Source organism: Lissotriton vulgaris, chromosome 8, assembly GCF_964263255.1.
Source record: "Lissotriton vulgaris chromosome 8, aLisVul1.2, whole genome shotgun sequence".
Taxonomy (NCBI): domain Eukaryota; kingdom Metazoa; phylum Chordata; class Amphibia; order Caudata; family Salamandridae; genus Lissotriton; species Lissotriton vulgaris.
The window spans coordinates 141,326,564-141,345,202 of record NC_141696.1 but is presented as its reverse complement, the minus strand read 5'-3'; the positions used below and the strand labels follow the sequence as shown (position 1 = coordinate 141,345,202).

The following is an 18,639-nucleotide window of genomic DNA, read 5'->3' as shown; positions in this document are numbered from 1 at the left end:
TTGCTTTTAATTTTCTGTCCTCACTACTGAAGGCAGTAATCATACACGGACAGTCTTCTCGGGTTCCAGAATTACTCTCCTGATCTAGTTCTGATTGGGATTCAGGAAAAAGGCTCTGTCTGGATCTGAGTTTGGACTTTTCAACTGCCTTATTCAAAATAGTATCAGAATAACCCCTGACTTTTAAACGTGCCAACAACTCTTTAAGGCAATATTCATAGTCAGAGGGAGAACTGCAGATTCTTTTGAGCCTAAGAATTTCTCCATACGGTATCCCTACAATGGTATGTTTAGGGTGCATACTAGCAGCATGGAGGGTCATATTCCCGGCTGTAGATTTTCTGTGCAATGTAGTGTTTAACTTAGAGTTGGCAACGTAAACCTCTACATCCAAGAACTGCATCCTGTGTTGATCAATGTGTGCTGTGAAGTTTAAATTCATGGGGTTGTTGTTAATACTCTCAATGAACAGTAGTGCATCATCTTTAGAGCCTTTCCACACAATGAATATATCATCTATATATCTAAGATAACATTTCACCTGATTGTTCATCCAGGTAGAGTGTAGTACGGCGAGGACCTGCTCCTCCCACCAGCCAACGTGCAAGCACGCATAGCTGGGGGAGAAACAGGCCCCCATCGCCACTCCTCTTAGCTGTCTATAGATGTCTTTGCCAAAGGTAAAAAAGTTGTTATGCAAACACCATTCAATGAGTCCCAAAATTACTTTGTTATGTTCATAAAAAGCTATGGGTTTTTTAGCCAAATAGTATTGGATAGCATTAAGACCTTGTACATGATCAATACTTGTGTATAATGGTTCAACGTCTAGCGAAATTAACCACATCCTGTCTTCCCATTCAATATTAGCAATTTTGAGCAAAAAGTCACTGGTGTCGCGTACATAGCTGGAAAGGTTTTTAACAATGTCTTGGAGGAAAAAGTCTATATACTGGCCAACCTTTTCACCCATACTTTTAATGGCTGACACAATAGGCCTACCACAAATGAATGTGTTCTTCTGTAATGTAAATTGTGCTCATGCAATGTCGTCGAGTTGGATTTAGAACTTGGAGAACAAGTGACAAGGATTAGTAAGTTATGGTGTACAGGTATAAGTCCTAAATAGGAATAAAATTATGATAGGCAGGAAGCTAAGTTGGATTACTGGTTCAAAGTGTGAATGTATATGGTCAAGGTGAATATAGTAAACTGGACTGGTAATTCCACGCCATAAAGTGGTAGACCAGTTTTGACCATGCATAGAACTTGCCTCCTCTACAGTCAAAGATAAAAAAATAACCTAGCCTTTTTGTCAAAAAGAAATTAAGACAATTATGATTTCACTGAAGAAGTGGAGTTAAATTCATCACCTACTAACACATGTTTAATACTTAAGGGATTTACACCCTTGTTTACAATTTCTTTTGACTCAGGTTCATTATAAGGATTAGAAATCAACACATAACATAGGAGACATTTGCCTTTAGGCTCATCGCTTGATTACAACTGAGTCGCCAGATCACGCACTGTTCTTTTTGTAAAAGGCTGGGTGGGGGTGGGCGAACATTTGCTACACCGGGAAAGGAACATATACCTAAAACCTGTTTTTTTTAAAACAGCAAATTTAAAAAAATGTAATGACAATGCTTTTTAATTATGTTGGGTTTTAAACATAAATAAAAGACATTGTAATTTACAATACTAGTAGCTTAAACTCTTGCAAATGAGAGACCTATAACATTATAATAAAGGGGCTTCTCGACCGCTTGTTAGATTGTGAATATCAGAGGAAGAGACCAGCCTGCGATGACTTCAAAGTAGTGATAAATAGTGCAGTGAGTAAGATATGTAAGTGTTGTAAATTACAGAGAATCAAAGTGGGAAGTGAGAGTTACATATGATTCGAGCTATAAACACTAACAGAGCACTACAACACCTTTTGCTCTGTGATTACACTGTTGCAGCTCAGAAGGAAGAGCGGGTGCAGGGCTAGTCCCTGTCATCTCCGTGATCTTAGTGTGCAGTGTGGCATTGCATAATGTCATTGATATCTTTGGCCTAATAGAAGCATTACATCTGTAATAGGGCCTTGGATTCACCATCTGGTGCAGGACATGGTGTGCTTTATGGCAGGCAGGAAGGGGGGGGAGGATGATCTCAGCTGCAGCTCTGGCCTCATACAGTGCCCCTGCTATTGCTAGTGAACAAGAGGCGCTGAGATGATGGTATTGATATTAGTGGTGGTGATATTGATATTAGTGGTGGTGGCATTGGTGTTAGTTGCAGTGTTATTGGTGTTGGTATTGGTGGTGTTGGTATTGGTGGTGCTGGTATTGGTGGTGCTGGTATTGATGTGGTGGTATTGGTAGTGGAGTTAGCATTGGTGGTAATGCTGGTGGTGGTATTGGTGACGGTGGTGGTATTGGTGGTGGTATTAGTGGTGGTGGTATTGGTACTGGTGGTGGTATTGGTATTGGTGGTGGTGCTACTGGTATTGTTGGTGGTACTGGAATTGGTGGTTGTGGTATTGGTGGTGGTAGTATTGGTGCTGGTAATGGTGGTAGGGTATTGGTGGTGGTGGTGGTATTGGCGATGGTGGTATTGGTGGTGGTATTAGGGGTATTGGTGGTGGTGGTAATGGTGGTGGTGATAGTATTGGTGTTGGTATTGGTGGTGGTATTGGTATTAGTACTGGTGGTGGTGGTATCAGTGGTGGTAGTGGTAGCTTTGGTGGAGGTGGTGGTAATGGTGGTGGGGTAATGGTGGCAGTTGGTGGTACTGGTGGTGGTAGTATTGGTAATGGTATTGGTGGTGGTGGTGATATTAGTGGTGGTGGTGGTATTGGTGGAGGTATTGGTGCTGGTGGTATTGGTATTGGTGGTGATATTGGGGCAGTGGTGGTATTGCTGGCGGTGGTGGTATTGTTGGTAGTGGTATTGGTGGTGTTTGTGGTGGTGGTGGTGGTATTGGTGGCAGTGGTGGTGTTGGTGGTGGTATTGGTGGAGGTGGTATTGGAGGTGGTAATGGTATTGGTGGTGGTGGTATTGGTGGTGGTATTAGTGGTGGAATTGGTGGTGGTTGTTTTGGTGGTGATGGTGGTATTGGTGGTGGTTGCAGTGGTGGTTGTATTGGTATTGGCTGTGGAATTGGTTGCTGTGTATTCTATTGGCGATGGTGGTATTGGTGGTGGTGGTTTTAGTGGTGGTTGTATCGGTGGTGGTATTGGTGGTGGTACTGATAGTGGTGGTGGTGGTACTGGTGGTGGTATTGGCTGTGGTGGTGTCATTGTGATATTGGTGGTGGTGGGGGTATTAGTGGTGGCATAGGTGGTGGTCGTGGTATTGGTCATGATGATCGTATTGGTGGTGGTAGTATTGCCAGTGGTATTGGTTTTGGTGGTGGTATTGCTGGCGATGGTATTGGTGGTGGTAGTTTAGGTGATGATAGTGGTAGTCGTATCGGCAGTGGTGGTAGTGGTATTGGTGGTCTTGGTAGTGGCAGTGGTAGTATTGGTGGTTGTGATATTGGTGGTGGTGGGGAACTCCTTGGAGGATGCGGGCCGGATGTTCCGCCCGACCAATCAACAACGCAGTACCAAGGTCACAGCCAGCAGAAAAGTGGAGGAGATAACACCACTGCTGTGTCAGCCAGGAAGACATAACCAGAAGGAGAAGAGGGGGACTGCTGGCAAGACGCCAAGGCCCCACCTGATGCCACTGTTACCACCGAAAATGTAACCGCTAACGAGGAGGATTGGGAGGCTCCTGAAATGTGGACAGAAGACTGGTAGACCCTGGAAGATGCACGAGCCGCCACAACTCTGGAGAGTTGTGAATTTTAGCGGTACATGGCGGGACAATGGTGAGAGCAGGCATGCAGGGAGGGTGAAATGTCTTGGTGATGGTTGCTCTTGCTTCAATTTCTGCCTCCACTCCTTTGGCCTCACCTCTCTCTCGACCACGAACCTCACCCAATTAAGAAGTAAAACAGGTACCATATATCAAACCGCCAAAGCCTTTAACTAACAAAGGGTTACTCCCACGGTTAAATGACCGTGTTTTGATTTCTCTTAGGATCCCATTTGTCTCCTATAATTTTTTTCTTACTACACGTGGTTTGGTGACGGTAGAAAACTTTATCGAATGCCATACTGGCTGCTCCTTTTCTCATTTGTTTTTCTTGAGTATATTCCGGGACCCCATCTACGTTCCACCGACGTCCCTGACCCATGGATCTCTAATTCAGACACCGACCTTCCAAAGAAGATGTACTTGAGTGCCCTGTGCTGGAATATACATTATTGAATTAATTTGTTCAATTAGGACCTTATCAGTTTACCCCATTTTACTTTCTCAATCAAAATAAACATTGCATTATTCACCCTATACAGCCTCCTCGCTTCTGTTTCTGACCGTCCCTCCGACAGTGGTATTGGCAGTGGTGGTGGTAATGACAGTGTTGGTATTGGTGATGGTGGTATTGCTAATGGTATTGTTGGTGTTATTGCCGGTGGTGTCGGTGGTATTATTAGTGGTGGTATTTGTGGTGGTATTTGTGGTGGTATTGATGGAGGTGGTGATATTGGTGGTGGTGGTATTGGTTCTGTTGTTATTGGTGGTAGTGGTGGTATTGGTAGTGGTGGTATTGGTGCTGGTGGTATTGGTGGTGGGGGTGTTAGTGGTGCCATTGGTGTTGGTGGGATTGGTGTTGGTAGTATTGGCAGTGGTGACGGTATTGGTGGTGGTATTGGCGGTGGTGGTGGTATTTGTGATGGTATTGGCAGTGGTGGTATTAGTGGTGGCGGTGGTGGTATTGGTGTGGGTGGTTGTATTGGTGGTGGGGTTGATGTTATTAAAATAGGCTTTTGAAAACAACCCGTTGTTGTGTGTCGATTTAAATACGAATATAGATTTCACGATTTATGCACTTATATAGGTACAATTACCATTACCCTTATTTAGGCATAGAAATCCAGCCCTTATTGACCATACTAACCAAATACAGGCTCGGTCACCTACATCCGTCCATCCACTTTACAACGAGTTCTTGGAAAACCAGACTCTTAAGGCTTTAGGACTTCCCCTTGCTTATTGATTTCTCCAAGAACTCATTTATTATGCATTGCTTAGGGGTTCATTCACAACGTTCCTCTGCCCGACTTTTACATCAATACTGGCATTCCTTAACACCTTCAAGGTATAAATATACTTTCACTTGCCATGGCAAGCCAAGGTTTGATTCAGTTGCATACTTTCACGGCTAGACTACACGGCGCGCCACAGCAAGTTCGAAAAGAGATCGAGACCCCGCCTGACGCTGTCATCCTTCTCGCAGAGAATCGAGCTCTAGTGTTTCTGACTTCCCTTCCACATTGTTAGATATCGAGTCCCAGAAAGAGATTCCAACCTCTCTCATTCTAAGGTATGGAGCAGACTAGAACCTAGAGAAACTTTTGGCAACTCTTGGCAATACTAAAATATAACTAGCTATACTTTTTTTTAAACGGTACCTACTCCTTACCTCATACTACACTTAGATTAGGTACACTGGGGTAGCTAGAAGCACCAAACGAGTATTCACATTTTAGCCTGTGGTATTTATGTATGTATTTTTATGAATATATGTCATAGCTACAAACCAAACTATTGCAGTGTTATTTCATCTTACTGCTAACGCTGTACGTATTATACTTATCATTCTGTTTTACCATTGCAGCAGTTCATATCTCTTGCATGAGAAATAAGACTGTTCAATCAACCCTTTTTATTGAAACCCCTGTCTCTCTATTTCTAAGCAACTCTGTAGAAACAAAGCATGCACAATTGACTGTGTGAAACTGTTATCTATTGTTTCCACGAATCTGAGATGTGATCCGATTCTAAGGGAAACAATGTTGTCATGTTTATGCCGTTGTCAGAAACTAGTCCCTTCTTGTTCATTCGAGACGTTTCTAGTAACCTCTGAGTTAGCTGGCACACACAAGAAATTAAGTTTAATGTACTCGATAAAGACATACTGACCTCAGTCCTATGTCAAATCTATAGTGTATATTATTCCAAAGCGCAAAGCCTATCAGGGATATAGGAACTACACTGAATGGCACCCAATGTTTTGGTAAGGCACTAATTTAAAGCTAGATACTGAAGTAATTCAGTTGTGCTTTTCTCAGAGACCCCTACTCATAAAACTCCATATGATGTCTGGAGTGGGTACCGATAATATCCGCCATAGCTGAGTAGGACAAAATCCTATGTATTAGCTGTTTGGTTTGTAAAACGTTGAAGGATACAGTGTTCCAAAAATATTGTGCACCTTATATTTGTTCCCTTGAAACTTGCTTTGCATTTCATTTACAAAATGTACGATACCGAGACTAACACCGAAAACGGTGGGACTGCAGCAGACCAAGTCGTAGCAGTATTCGTACAGGTTTTCAAGAAACCGACAAGGATGCTATAATCATCCCTCCAAATTTAAGGAGAGCCATCACTCTAAAAATTATAAAACATGGCTTGGCTTCAAGAGGTGGTAGAGCAGTTTTTGTGATAGGGGCATATGAATCTCACCAGACAAAGGTATTCTACTCATGGATAGTATTCCCTGAATTACATCCAAGAACAAAAATGTTTCACTTCTACATGGAAGATGATCCACAAGAGGAATATATTCCTTTCAAGGATATTGAAATTCCACTCACATACCACGAGAAAGAACTCTGTTTTAAAGGTGCCCTCAAACATTTAAACCACATTACCAGGCTCGGTCCACTAGGTAGAGCAACATGGCAGGTTTTAGCCGGTTACACACCTCATCCTGACTTTGAAGATATATCAGACGTAGAATTACTCACTCAACTCAAGGAGTTATTTAAAATTTACAAACAAGTGGTTCAAGTCACGTTTGTGAAAAAAAACAAGTGGTTCAATATGTCATGCGGACTTTCACAGTCCAACCACCATTAGTTATTCCACAACAAACCTCTCACCAGGGGAACACACTAAAAATCACACCACAGACTTTACATGCAGTCATGGGTAAATTGCCGGCAAAACGTGAACAAATTCCATTCTGGATAGCTCAAAAAATTATTCAAATTGAAGCAGTATTTCCTAATACTAGCCCTTTTGAAAAACACAGAATCTTAACGATCTGCTTACCAATGGGGATCACGCCACATCTGGAGGACTGTACCTCTTGGGGCACAGTCTTTGCTGCTATCTACACAAAAACACATGGTGTTCCATCTATGGTGGTAATACCTGATGTCCTGAAACAGATTCAAAATGAATACGGGGCAGAGCCTGTTCTAAATTTAGGTATGAAATCATTGAAAAACTTTGACCAGGTCTGAAACATTATATTATCTAATATTAAAGGAGATGCAGCATAAGTGGCGATCCGCCAGAAATGAAGGGAATTGAATGTAACAGAGCAAATACAAGAATTAGCCAGAATAGTTGAAAAATCCTACGAAGAATTAGGCAGAGACAGTCTGGTGGAAAACCAGTTAAACCACAACTGTCTGAAAGTCCTGATAAGGTCTTTACTAAAAACTTACATCTTCTAAAAGAAGTGGGAAAATAGCAAACAGCATTCCAAAGAGAAGCCTTCACATTCCTGAGGTAGGTCTCCTCAAAAAGAGCGCTCCGAAAGGAGGTAAATAGGGATAATTTGAGAAAACCTGATAGGTATCAAGATACTGATACGCGTTCCTCTCGTATCTTTCAGATATCGTCACAGACATCCGAAAGAAGAGGACGGTCAGACAACAAAGAAGAACGAGTGAAGTCCAAATACAATCAACACGTTCAGAAAAATAAACCAAAATCTCAATTTACCAAAAAGAAGGTAGCAGGTCTGAAGATCAGACATGCCAAGAATTTGGAGAACACATCTCAAGAACGGAGAATGGGCTCAGACAATGCTGGACAGTGCAGCAGAAGTAACAATAGCTCGCCAGACCCTGAAGGGACATCTGGATGGAGTGGACTTGAATAAATAGATTCAAGTTGAAACTGCGGATGCCAGGGTTACTTCTCCACAAAGGGTATATGAAATAATACTCCAGATGGAGGGAGACATACCAGCAAAAGTGAAAGCACTCTTTTGGGAGCGACTTTCTAAGGGTTATGATATACTTCTAGCAGAACAGGGCTGACCACTAGAATTTGTCAGGGAGTACCCACATGGCGAAGACAACATTATGCCAGCCTTCTCCAACCATGTTCCAGTACATTTAAAATATACTTATGCCAGGAAATGGGCAGTGGCCCAAGCCCCAGCATTATACAAAAATCATGTAGGATGGGATGAGGATTTACCTCACCATAAAATCCAGTTAAAAATCAACCAACTACACAAAGGCAGTTCCCAATTAAGCAAGAAGCTAAAAAAACAGGTCAGGGAGATTTTAGATCAACTTGAATACCAGGGCGTGTTTAAAACTTGCACCTCATCAATGGACAATCCTTTGTTTTCTGTCTCCAAACAAGACAATACATATCGTCGATGTTTTGGATTACAGCCATTTAAAACTCTTGTTACAAAACATTTTGCAGTGCAAAATGCACACAGTACAGATTTAATGAATAACAATGCGCGTAAAAAAATATAAAACCACATTAGACATTTCAAATAGTTATTTTGTCAAAATATTGCACCTAAAAGTAGATATTTGATGGCTTATTCAATAATGGGGACCCAGCGTCACTTCTGTTGACTACACAGGTGTTCAAGAACACCCCAGGGTTATTCTCAGCAAGGGTAACAGAGTTACTACAAATTTAGGATGAAAAGGCATTGTCATATATCAATGACATCGATCTGGCTGACGATGACCTGGATAGGCACTTGAACAGGGTGAATACCATTATACTGGAATTCACCTCTGAAGGTTCCAAATTCAATTTTAAAAAAAATCAAGAATTGCCCATCGCAACGCCCTTTTCTTAGGATATGAACTTTCAAGTGAAGGCAAAAGCCTAGCAGCCAACTTTTTAGAAAAGTGTGCACTGCTCCAACCTTCAAAAACGCTAAAAAACTTACAGTCAATTCTAGGTTTTCTGAAATTTGGTAGAAAATGCATTCGAAATTATGTATAAAAGGATAAACCTCTCTACAAATTAATCAAACCTGATTTTAAAATCACAAATTGAACACAAAAACACACAGAAATTTTGCATTCCCTTCAAACAGACATCTTAGCAACAAAACATTTACAAACACGTGTAAACGTACGCAGCTTAGCAATCCGAATCATTCCGATTCAATGTAGATTCACCTATTTAACTTTTAACGAAGGCTTATGAATCACATTTCTACACACAAGCAGAAATGAAATTCACTTCTACAGAAAAATTCTGACAGCAGTTCAAACCTCTGTAGCAAAAGAAAGAGCCCTAGCACACGGGAAACGCATTACGGTTGTGACTCCTGTACCATACTTAGAGACAGTTACAAAAGCTAGCATTCCAAATGCAAACGCTTTACATCCGAGATGGATACAATGGGTTAATTCTCTTGCTGCAACTGATGTTGAATATGTTTTTGATCCTTATTTCAAAACACAAGCATTCCTACAATACGAACACAAATGTCCTCTGCCTACTGAAATTCTCCCTCTTGAACAGTATGAATGTATAATTTATACTGATGGATCTCCACAACCCGCTACAGAGGGTAAATAAGCTCATAGTGCGGTGTGCGCGATCGTTAAAGGTCGTATGCCCCATGGCAAATTCAGGCCTATGGTCACAAAAACGCAATCTCTAGGAGATTGTACAGCTCAGCGAGCTGAACTACAAGCATTCAAGATGGCACTTGAAAATACGGATCGCGAATTCCCCACACTCATAGTGTGCAATACTTTTTACTGTGTGCAATCTTACAATGAATGTTTACAGAATTGGCTTCAAAATGGTTTCAAAGATAAAAAAGGTAGCACAAAACGCTTTGGGAACAAGTAGTTCAGTTGTGAAACGGCTACAAAACACTCATGTGCTACAGACGCTGAGTCCTCAAAGTGATGCCGTTCACGTTGCAGGGAATTCATTGGCTGACGAAGCCGTGAAGGGGCTGCGCAAACGGCTTCCGTAGCTGCAATCACTCATTCAAAAATAAAAATAGACAGTGAAATAATACTGGCTGTCAATGCTTCAACCAAAGGCAGCGGCGCAGCGTTACCTAAAGGGTTTTCACTCAAATACTCATATACAATTGATGTGGACAATGTTCTGTTTGCTCGAATCCCTGGAGTGGAGGATAGGGTAATTCCAAACATGGAACATAGATTAGGACTGTTCCTAGCAGCACATGAAGTGTTAGCCTCTGCACATGCAGGTGTTTCCGCCACAGTATCATTATTAAAACAGAGATAGTGGTGGTCTGGCATTTGGAGACATACCAGAAACTATCTTTTGGACTGTGAAATATGCCAGAAGATGAAAGTCTCTACTGTGAAACGTCCTGCGCAGAAGCCCCTGTTAATCTCAGATAAACCATTAGCGTGTGTTTACCTGGACCACTGTGGTCCTTTACAGAGGGATGGTAACTATAAATATATCATGGTTGCAGTGTATTTGTGTTCTAGGTTTTTATGAATGTGGTCTCAGCGCTCGGCTGACGCTCGTACTGTTATAAAAGATTTGCGAGTCTTTATCTGTACATATGCAATAGGCATACTACATTGTGAGCAGGGTCCTGCGTTTAGCTCTCGAGCTTACAAAGAAGCCATGGCCAGTTTGGGTGTAGCATTGTGGTATTCTTCTCCATTCCATCCTTAGGGAAATTCTGTTGTGGAAGGAAAAACAGGGACATAAAGCAGTCTATAACAGCTAGGGTATTAGGTTCTGGTGATGGGTTGGTCAAACATCTTTATGGAGTCCAGCTAGCATTAAACAATTTGCCAAGAAGTTCTCTAGGGGGTGTCACTCTTATTTGGGACTTGAATGTTGGTACCAGACATTGATATGCAAGGTACAGCGGTAGGAAATAAGAAACTTGATATCAAAGATCTTTTGGCTGTTTTACAGGACTTAAATGAACTAAGAACGAAACAAAGCAATGTGTTCCTGAAGCCAACCACCACTGGGGATAATCCAGCCATCCCAGCAAGGCCTGTCTGAATCCCAAAGCTTGGGGATCTAGTCAGAGAAAAGATCGCAGACAAGAAGGAATTTGAGCCTTCTTACAGACAACCAGTACCTGTCCTAGCAATCCACAGATCAAGAACAGTATTTCTACCGCCCCTTGCTGGCAAAGAGAGGAAAGATTTGTGCCCATCGACCTGATCAAACCACACTATGTGGCCGATACTAAGCAGTAGGCCAAGTGGACTCCGACAATGTAGCTGACGCACTCCACTATCTATAATACAAGAGGTTCAAACTGAAAGACTCATCACCCTTGACGATTCTACAGTGAGAAATGAAGGACTAAGCAACACTGCTATGGAACTCGTACCTCTTGAGACCCAAATAACAGTTCGTCATGATACACCTGTCGACCACGAAGTAACACGTGATCAAGCAATTTCAACAAATCCGGATGCGATTCCAACCATTGACAGAACTGCCTCTGACTATTTCATTAACTTTGATATGTTGTCTGAAGATCTCAGTGAACTTGAAATGACGCCAGAACAAAGAACTTTCAAAGAACAAGCAACAGACTTTTTCATCACATGAAAAAGACTTATCTGTGCACAGCAAGTAAAAGAGTGAACTTACTTCTCCAACCACACAAATCATCCCATCGTGAAGAAAGAGATTTGTCGGCAGTGATCATCACTGCGGTTCCTATACAGGATGATATAGTTTTGGACAAAACAGAATATGACATTTTTGACCCGTCCGGAGCGTTTGAAGATTCCACACTTATATAAAATGTCTTTAAGTGACTTTATTACCTCTAGTACCTTTTCTGATGATTGGGACTTCAAGACTGTTAATAAGATGTCTGATCTAGAGATGTCTGCAGTATTCACAAATCATGAATATTTAGAGTGTTTATCATACTATGAACAAATGTACTGTTATAACCGTTGTGGTCATCATTTCTTACACAAATCAACGTCATATAGAAATGTATTTATGTATAACCAATGAGAACATTGTCCTACTCCTCCAAAGGGTAGATCAAAGACTTTGCAAATAAGTTTCCATATTTTTCAGGGTTCAATGTATCCAATGCAGAAACATTTTACTTTAGAAATGTGTCAAAACAGGAATGAAAAGTATGTTAACTAATACAAAACAGATTTATTCTGCAGCCTGTATTGCCCAACTGTCTAGACAGGGTTTTGACTTTTGGAAAGACAGCATTGAGCCAAAATATGCCTAGACCTCTGACCCTGCTCGCAGGCAGGTCGCTCCCCACGCCACCACACGGATGCCAGCTGCCTTGTGCCTGCTCCCTGACGCCTGCCTGTTTTCCCACCATTTTCCGCTCCTTCCCACCGCTGCGTCTCTGCGGCACTGCCCCCCTGCTCTCTATTGGCCTCCCAGCTGCTCCTCCCTCCCTATCCGACTCGTATGGAGGCCGCGCAGCAGAAGCGCTGCTGGTGTGCAGAAGGCAAGCCCGTCTGCGCCCGGACCGCGCCCAGCGCCAGAACCCCATGACCACGCGAATGCCGCAACACCAGACTCTGCTACGACGCCAGCACCCTCTACGCACTCAATGCCAGCTGAAACCACACCTGCTTCCAAGCCGCCCCGAAATGGACTCACAGACCTTTCTCCTGCCACACCTGCAGCTTCACCTGCGACAGAGCCACCAAACCTCCAAGGAATGGACCCAACCACCTCCGCTGCATACTCCTCAACACCCGCTCCGCATGCAAACACGCCGTCGAGCTCTGGGATCTGCTCGACACCTCCGCCCTAGACGTGGCCTTCCTGACCGAGACCTGGTGGAACGACTCCTCGGCGCCCGACATCACCATAGCCATCCCGGGCGGCTACAAGATCACCCGCAGGGATCGCGCCAATGGAATCGAAGGAGGAATAGCCTTCGTCCACAAGTCCACCCTCAAGGTCGCCACCCACGCAGACAACACCCTCAACACCGCTGAACACATGCACTTCCGGATCCACACCGACCCCAACACCACCCTCAGAGGAACACTCATCTACAGATCCCCCGGACCGCAAGCTCAATTCAGCGACTCCATCGACGACCTCGCCCGCTCCCATGCACTCGCCTCCATGGACTACATCCTCCTCGGGGACCTGGATTTCCACCTCGAGAACAACAACAACGCCAACTCCGCCATCCTGATTGACAACCTCGCCAACCTCGGCCTCAGACAACTCGTTACTGCACCCACCCACACCGCTTGCCGCACGCTGGACCCCGTCTTCTCCACAGGCACCCACGTCGCCTTCGACAACACCACTGAACTCCACTGGACCGACCACCGCTGCATCCATTCCACCTTCAATAAACCAACCACACACCACCGTACCCAACAGCTACTTCACCGCTGCTGGAGCCCAGAACTCTCCAAAGACCAGCTGATCACCACCCTCACCCAAAACCCACCCACTGACCCCACCAACCCAGACACCGCAGCCCGCAACCTCAGAGAGTGGATCGACGACTGCGCCAACACCCTTGCCCCACTCAAGAAACCCTCCAACAACCACGCCAGCAAGAGAGCCACTTGGTTTACCGACGAGCTGCTGTCCTCCAAACGCGAATGCTGGAAACTGGAGAAGATATGGCTCCACGCACTCTGGACAACCACGGAGCCCACAAGGATGCCACCCGCAGACATCACCACCTCATCAGATTAGCCAAGAGATCCTCCTTCAAAGACTGCCGGATAACAACGCACACGACAGCAAAGAGCTCTTCAACATCGTAAAGGAACTCTCCAACCCCAGCGCCAACGCCAATGACATACCGTCCTCACAAGAACTGTGCAACTCACTGGCCATCTTCTTCCACCGCAAGATCGCTGACATCCATGACCGCTTCAACACCATGACTGCCCCGACTACGCCAGACCCCACCTCCCCTGTGAACACCACCAGCGCAAACCGCCTGACCTCTTGGTCCAACGTCAATGGCGACGAGATACGCAAGGTCATGAACTCCATCCACTCAGGATCTCCGTCAGACCTGTGCCCACACCACGTATTCAACAAAGCAGACGCTGCCATTGCACCCCAACTACGGAAGGTCATCAACATCTCCTTCAAAACAGCGACATTCCCGGAAAGCTGGAAACACGTCGAAATCAACACCCTCCTCAAGAAGCCCAAGGCGGACCCCGAGGACCTCAAGAACTTCCGGCCCATCTCCCTGCTCCCGTTCCCGGCGAAGGTCATCGAGAAAATCGTCAACATGCAACTGGCCTGCCACCTGTAAGACAACAACATCTTGGACCAGTCCCTGTCCGGGTTCAGACGAAACCACAGCACAAGGAAGAGGCACACTGGTAGTGCGCCTCTTCCTTTCCTCAGGTCCCTGTTTGAATCTGGGACGCACCCGTTTAGATTCTATGTTTTCGCTACAATGAGCAGGGTACACATTGACTCATCCTTTCAATGCTCACACGTGGCCGGCAGTAACTTGTGAACCGCCACCACGCTTTTGACTACCTCCAAGCTTCACAGCCCTGATGAGTCACATCTCCTTCACGGTGTGACGAAACACGTGTCGGCTGGCTATTATCATATGTACTGACTTAAATTGACTCATAAATCTTCTTCAGCACAGGATTATGTGCTACCTCGAATTCACATAACTTTCACTAATGATATCTAAATCCATTTGTAAACAGACACAAGATAATGCTGGGTTAAAGTGTTTGAAGGTAGGCGGTTTTAGCTGAAACAGCGCATGTCTGGCCTGCAGAAAGAGAAACTCAATAAAGTAAATAGTGCTTACAGACTAAATAACAGGTCCCGTGTAACAACCAAAGTAAATGGGCCAGTCATCATGTCAGAGAAGAAATGAGGATAAGGCTGTACTAAAGAGGGACTAACAAGTCTATTAACTAATCAAAAGGCAGCATTTACGAAAGACAAAGGCACAAGCGAATGAAAAATATGGGGGAGAGTGTGTGCAGCTTCATTCCCATACTCGACTACAGCAGCCTCGTAGAGCGAGCAGTGCATGCCCGCTGCCACTAGACTTGAGCTAATAACATATATATATATATATATGTTTTCGCACCAGAATCAATATGATCAGGTCAGTACTTTTTAAAATAGCAGGTTTTGTAGAAAACTTTAATATTTTAAATCAGTTTTGAAGCACTTTGCTGCAACAATAACTCAGGAAGAAAATAAATGCTGCATGCAGTAGCTTAACAGAGACTTATAAGACCCTTCAGTGGGGCTTAAGATTGTGCATGGGGCAAGGTCCCAGGCAACACCAGCAGGTCACCTCATTGGACACTGGAGTTGGTACAGAGGTGTGTTATTCAGTGCCGATTTACTTTTATACTTTAAGTCATACTTGAAGGATTTTGTGGTGATGTTAACCCATAGAGGAAAAACGTGTATTGCATTTGAGCACTCGCCAGCGACTTACAGGACCACTATGCGGGACTTAAGGTGTGTAGGGGACAAGGTCCGAGGCAGCACCAACAATTCATTACGGGCAACATTGAGGCGGCCAGGTGCAGAGATGCCATGCAGTATTGAGTGCCTCATTCAAGTCTATGGAAATCGGTCTGTCGGAAAAGAGGCTGCAGGCTGGCTGGGCTGGTGGCAAGTCAGTTGCTTCTTCTGCAGTTCTTGTTTTCTAGTCTCTTTGGTCCTTCTTATTTGTATTGGCATGATCTGATTTCCTGGTGCAGGGGCTCCCCTAAATACTGAATTTATGGGTGTTAGTATAGGGCTTAACTATGGAGTAACTACGCCTCCTATATGACAACTTCTAGAGGAAAATAGGCATAACCCTCTCCCAGAGATCCAAAATTTGCCACCACCAAGATAGTCACTGCAAAAAAAGTTGCATTCATTTCAAGCAGCTCAGTTCAGGGCTGTTTTGCCTTGCTAATTTTCCCAACTGTATAGGTGCCTAAGGTCTCGGGACAAAGGGAGTCGGTATACTCTCCTGAGAGAAGCCACATTGACATATCAAAGACAGTGGGCCTCTTTGAAGCTCCCTTGCCTTGGAATGCTAACCTACAGGACATCTTGTGGGCAGGGGAGCAAAGCACTCTCTTGCCAAGCAGGCTTGGTTTATGATCCCCAGAGAACAAATGCTATCACCTGTGGTGGTCAGAACTCGTCTCTGGTAGCAGACGGGTTAAAATCAGTCAGTCAGAGCACCAGTGCTGGTAGGTTTTCAGGAGGCACCTCTAAGGTTCCCTCTTGATGCATGTATTACCAAATCCGACACTAGTATCAGTTGGGGTTATTGATATGAGATTTTTCATACCAATCATCTCAATGAAGCCATTGTGTAGATGGGGAACTCGTTTTCACCAGTGTCCAGCACATGCCTTGAAAATGGCCTCCGTGATCCCTTAGCATTTATACCCTCACATGCAGTATAGTGCACCCTGCCTTAATGTGACTTAATAATACTGCATGCAGCATCAGCAGACATGGCACACAGGCTGTGTGCCATATTGTGTTTTCACTTTTGTCTGCACCAAGCCATGCAGCCTACAGTGGCACTTTAAATCAGCTTGGTAAGGGACCCTCTTCAGTACCTCATGCTTGATGTACCAGAGGTACCACTCAATAGGGAATTTCAGAGGGCACCAAAGGTATTGCCAATTGGGTAAGAAATTGCACAATGTTGGGAAAGAGATCTAGCACTGGGGCCCGGTTAGCAGGAACCCAGTGCACATTCAGTTAAGATCATATCAAATACCAGGCACAAAGTGGGGGTGACCAGGTCAAAAAGGGCATTTTCTCACCCGTCATAAAATGTTTGTCAATAAAAATACTAAAAGTCATCAATTGAGCTCATAAACTAGCAGGCATCTAGCGTATGGATAGTTTAGTGTACTGTAACGGAGGGATTCATGCATAGATTACTCCTTGAGGCATAGCTGGAGAAGGATTACTTCTTGGGAGGTTTTCTCTTGCAGTTTTGGATTTTTAAGTTTTAGAGGCAATATTACCCTCAGAGTTTTGTCTCTTTTATGAGATGACCAGCTAGTGTCCTTAGTAGCAATAAATGCTAGGGCCCTCATCAGGAGATCAAAGCAGCTTGGTAGCTTGCACCACCTATTTCCTCTGCTAGGGGGGCAAATGACAAGTGAAAGTGACAGTTCATACTACTTCAGAGCCCCAATGCTGAAAGAATAGCTTTGGCAGCAGGTATTAGACATTTTTTAAGTATATTAAATTCATAAACAACTGATGTTTTGCTTATATTTAAATAGAAATACAGCGCCATCATGTGGCAGTCTGGCATGAGTGCAGGTTTTGACAATTGAGTGCCAGGGCCGAGCACCAGAAACCACAGGCTCAAATTAAGCACTGCCTTGTTACCAGCCCCATTGAGAAGGTTCAGAAAAACACAGGGACCTGGGTAGTTTCCTGTAAAAAAACACATATCGAACATTAATCTAATTAAAATAATAACAGATAAGAAGAAGCGATCTAATTTGTGAGAGCAATTATGAGTCGTATGTCCGAAATTCTGGATGACCAAAAGCAACCAAAGAGCAGCACTTACTAAAAGAATGAAAACCTTAGTGGAAGAACACACTCACCTGGAGGCAGAAAAAGGGTTCCCCGCACCCTGCCTTCCCGGATTGCTATCCGCCGCACTCCAGGTGTCACGTACCACCGCTCAATCGTCTGGCTGGCCAAAGGTGTGATGGAAGGTAATGGGTCAACCTGAACTGAATCATAAACTTCCACAGTAATCCGGTAGGGGCTTCCAATCACATCTTGCTTTACGAGATAGTGGAAAGGCTTCTCAGAGCTCAAAGCCCAGAGTAGGCCCATCGGCAGTACACCTTGGTAATCCCCTCCACTGGATGCTGCCTTCTCCAGGTCCAACTCTCCAGCATCGTCCCCTCTGTAGAACGCCCTTGAGATGAACAGGAATCCCTTCTCGTCCACCAGAAATGCCCGCAAAGTCACCAGCTGATTGGGCGCCAGACCGGAGACGAAGATTCTGATGGGTTCATCTATAAGAGAGACCTTTGGAAGCACCCTGAGATCTAGCATCGTGAAAGCGATCCCTCAACTCTTTTCTAAGTTGAAGCAGGTACCTAGCAGATCAAGCACAAAAAAGGAGACAGAATCAGTACCATGCATCTCTCTCAGGATGAAAGTCATACCTTTAAGATACATTTCAGTAACATGAGTACAACAAAACCCATGCCCCATAGGGCCTAGCGGCTATCACCTGGATACCCTGCAGGTGATTAACTGTGCTTTATAAATCCTGTTTGATTAGTAGGTATGTGCATATAGTAAGTGCTGCTCATACAAAGTTAAGTGCCGCTGGCCATGTGTTTTAGTCCATTGAAAGGTTGTCAGGTCAAGCATACCAACTTACAGTAGAGTTTTTCAAAGATGAAAATTTGGAACGAGTATAGAAAACACGCATATTAAATATTATTTATTGTTTCTCAGGCTTAGGGATATTCCAATGTCCTCCGACATTTACTAAGGTTTTAAAGAAAATCTGAATCCACTGACACACATTCTT

The 18,639-nt window shown here is 44.1% G+C and overlaps 1 protein-coding gene across 1 annotated transcript in view; it reads right to left on the bottom strand.

Moving 5' to 3' along the window:
• Positions 1-18,251, bottom strand: part of LOC147693626 (acyl-coenzyme A amino acid N-acyltransferase 1-like) — a 163,004-nt gene extending 144,753 nt beyond the window's left edge. The window contains exon 1 of the mRNA XM_086933243.1: positions 17,690-18,251. Within this exon, the coding sequence (XP_086789369.1) occupies positions 17,690-18,152 (463 nt within the window). The 5' untranslated portion in view covers positions 18,153-18,251. The remainder of the gene's footprint in view (positions 1-17,689) is intronic.
• Between the last annotated feature and the right edge of the window lie 388 nt (positions 18,252-18,639).